The sequence below is a fragment of the Phaseolus vulgaris genome, chromosome 7 (genome assembly GCF_051622355.1).
Source record: "Phaseolus vulgaris cultivar YP4 chromosome 7, ASM5162235v1, whole genome shotgun sequence".
NCBI lineage: Eukaryota > Viridiplantae > Streptophyta > Magnoliopsida > Fabales > Fabaceae > Phaseolus > Phaseolus vulgaris.
Window position 1 is genome coordinate 57,634,942 of NC_143504.1, and position 2,611 is coordinate 57,637,552.

General features: G+C 30.8%; 1 protein-coding gene across 1 annotated transcript; it reads right to left on the reverse strand.

Annotated features, from left to right (window-relative positions):
• Positions 1-455: 455 nt before the first annotated feature.
• LOC137828797 (myb family transcription factor RLI1-like) lies at positions 456-2,325 on the reverse strand. Its single transcript, XM_068635499.2, has 7 exons — positions 1,999-2,325; positions 1,780-1,918; positions 1,357-1,433; positions 1,238-1,277; positions 942-996; positions 679-748; positions 456-566 (listed from the first exon to the last, which is right to left on the reverse strand). Exons 1-7 carry the CDS (start codon positions 2,305-2,307, stop codon positions 495-497), a joined length of 762 nt encoding a protein of 253 aa, XP_068491600.2. The 5' UTR covers positions 2,308-2,325; the 3' UTR covers positions 456-494.
• Positions 2,326-2,611: the final 286 nt, after the last annotated feature.

The window sequence follows — 2,611 nt, forward strand, 5'->3', positions numbered from 1 at the left end:
TTTTATTAGTTTTATTTGTTTTTTTCTCCAGATAAAAAATATTAAATTCTTTGTATAGCTAAAAATGATTAAAGAAATACTTTAGAAGAACATAACAAAACATGCTTTTTATAGACAGAATATAAACATAATAACTATAGGATGGCGACATGATTCCAAAGATGCAACAAGACCATGACAGAAAATGTCGACACTTGAATGTAGACAGAAGATGTCGTATCATGTAAAAAGAAACCAAAGAAGGATGCAAAACTATCACAGAGAATGACTCTATAACACATTCATAAAAATGAAGCCATGGAAACACCTTGCTGCAATATGTTGACACATTCCTCTTACTCTTTGCTTGATGCCATTTCTGAAAAGAAAGGTCAAAATTACTTCACATCAAGTTTTATTTCTTTTTTTATTTTGATTTAATTTTAATATGTAACGTTGTGAGAAGTTAACAGTACCTTAATTAAATGCTGATATATTAACTTTAATGATGATCTTCAATTTGCCTTGTTTGTTTCGTTGACCTGTTTACTTTGTTCTTGGACTAGCATTTGCAAATTTCGTTGAAGCTGAAAATCAGAAAAGTAAAAAGATAGAGTAGATTTGGATTACCTTTTTAGTATCATTAACGTTCACAAATTTTAAAAATTTTAACCTTTGAAAATGAAAATTCTTACGCACCTCTAATTGTTCTTGAATGCCCCTCGAAATCTCAAGTTGCAGTTGTCGTGATTCCTCAATTTGCATTCGTCTTCCCGAAACATTCAATTACGTTTAGAAACATTTGTATAAAGTGATATGCAAGTAATTGTGAGAAAAAAATGCATACATTTATCAATAAATAAAATAGAAGATTTATTTTTGAAATTATATAAGAGATTAGTTAGTCTAAATTAACCTAGCAATTGCATAAACCTAATAATTGTTGCATGGTACCACGTTACATTTTGTGTTGAAGTTCTGTCACTGTGTCTCTGTCATGAGTTTCTTCTCGCCCTTCTGCATTGGAAAGACAACAGTGGGTGGTGATTTATCCATAGAAGTATATATATATGCAATTTATTCAAATATTTTTTTATTAATTTATGCAATATTTGAGACTAATAAGCATGATAAAGATGACTTTTCTTTTTATTAAATATTATTATAAAACTTGATATCTATTAATTACATGTTCCAGTTTTAAAACAAGGCATGCATTTTGCTGCTATACGTGGGCACATTGAACAATAATTTATACCTTTGGAAGTGTTCTTCACGTACATTGTGGATCGATATTTCTGCACCAATTGTGTTATACACTAGTAAGTAACATAAAATTCATGAACAAAAATGCTAATTCCTTATCAAAAGATTAACCTGCAAGTGGCTTTTAACATGCAAAATTGTCAGAGACTTTGAATTCATCATCTTTAGCACTTCCTTGGGCTTTGCTTCTGCAAGTTATAAAAAATCAAACAACGAAAATTTCCATGACAATTTGTAGCTTCTCTTCTCCATAGTTTTAATAATTTTATACAAAGTTAAAACTCCTTAGATATCATACCATTGTTCTCTAATGTGATATTTTTCATCATAATTTGTCATGTTTCACCAATAAAAGGATTAATTTGTTCTAATTGAGAAACGTTAAGAAATCAAACTGAAAGCTCTTAAAACTGATCCACTTTTATATTAAAAACAATAGAAATCGCATCGCAACATTATGAGACTTATTTAAGATTTGAAAATATAAGTGATTATGATTCTATGCTGTACTCTAGAAATTTGAACTTAACTTACTTTGAGCACCACCAAGGCAATTAACCGCTGCTACGAACAGTTCATGCAAGTCTTTGGTCCATTTTATTCCTTTTTTCCTCGTTGCAATTGGAACCATGCTAGAAGCTGAGTTTCCAGAAGTGGCACAAACAACCTCAAACTGAGAGAACAAAAAGCCAATATCAAATTCATAGATCTCATTGAAAAGCAAAACACCAAACAGAAACATGAATCACCAACCCGATTAACTGGGGCAGAAGCATCACCCTCCAAGATGTCATTTTGCTTGTTTCTGAAATGCTCGTAAAGTTCACAGAACGTGTCTCCATGGCTGGAAAAGAAGGAATCGACAACACTTCCGAACAGTGGAGCTGACTGGTCCCCAGAAGACTCACACATCATATTTTGCGAATCGAAGTTCAAACATGAAGCGGGAACATCAAACAGATCTTTCTCATGATGTTGGAAGTTGAAGCCGTTTTTTTCTGAGACTCCAACGTTGGCCACACTGCTGTGAACTCCGTTCAACTCCTGCGAAGCGTAATGCATAGTTGTAGTTTCAGTGATGAAAACTTTTAGTTCTTTGATGTTTATATAAATTACTATATATGTATATATATGTGCTTAAAAGTTGTCACTGGTGTACCTTTCAATTTAATTTCTGAAGCGAGTAGATTCTAAGTTTAACGAGCTAGTATAAAAAAATTATGATTTTTTTAAAATTTAGTTTGTATATTTGTATAAACTCTAATATAGTTTTATTTTAAATTATTTTTAATTTTTGCATATTATAATTTTGATTTATGAAAAAACGTATATTGTGTTTGATTTGATTTTTCTTAAAAAAGTATAG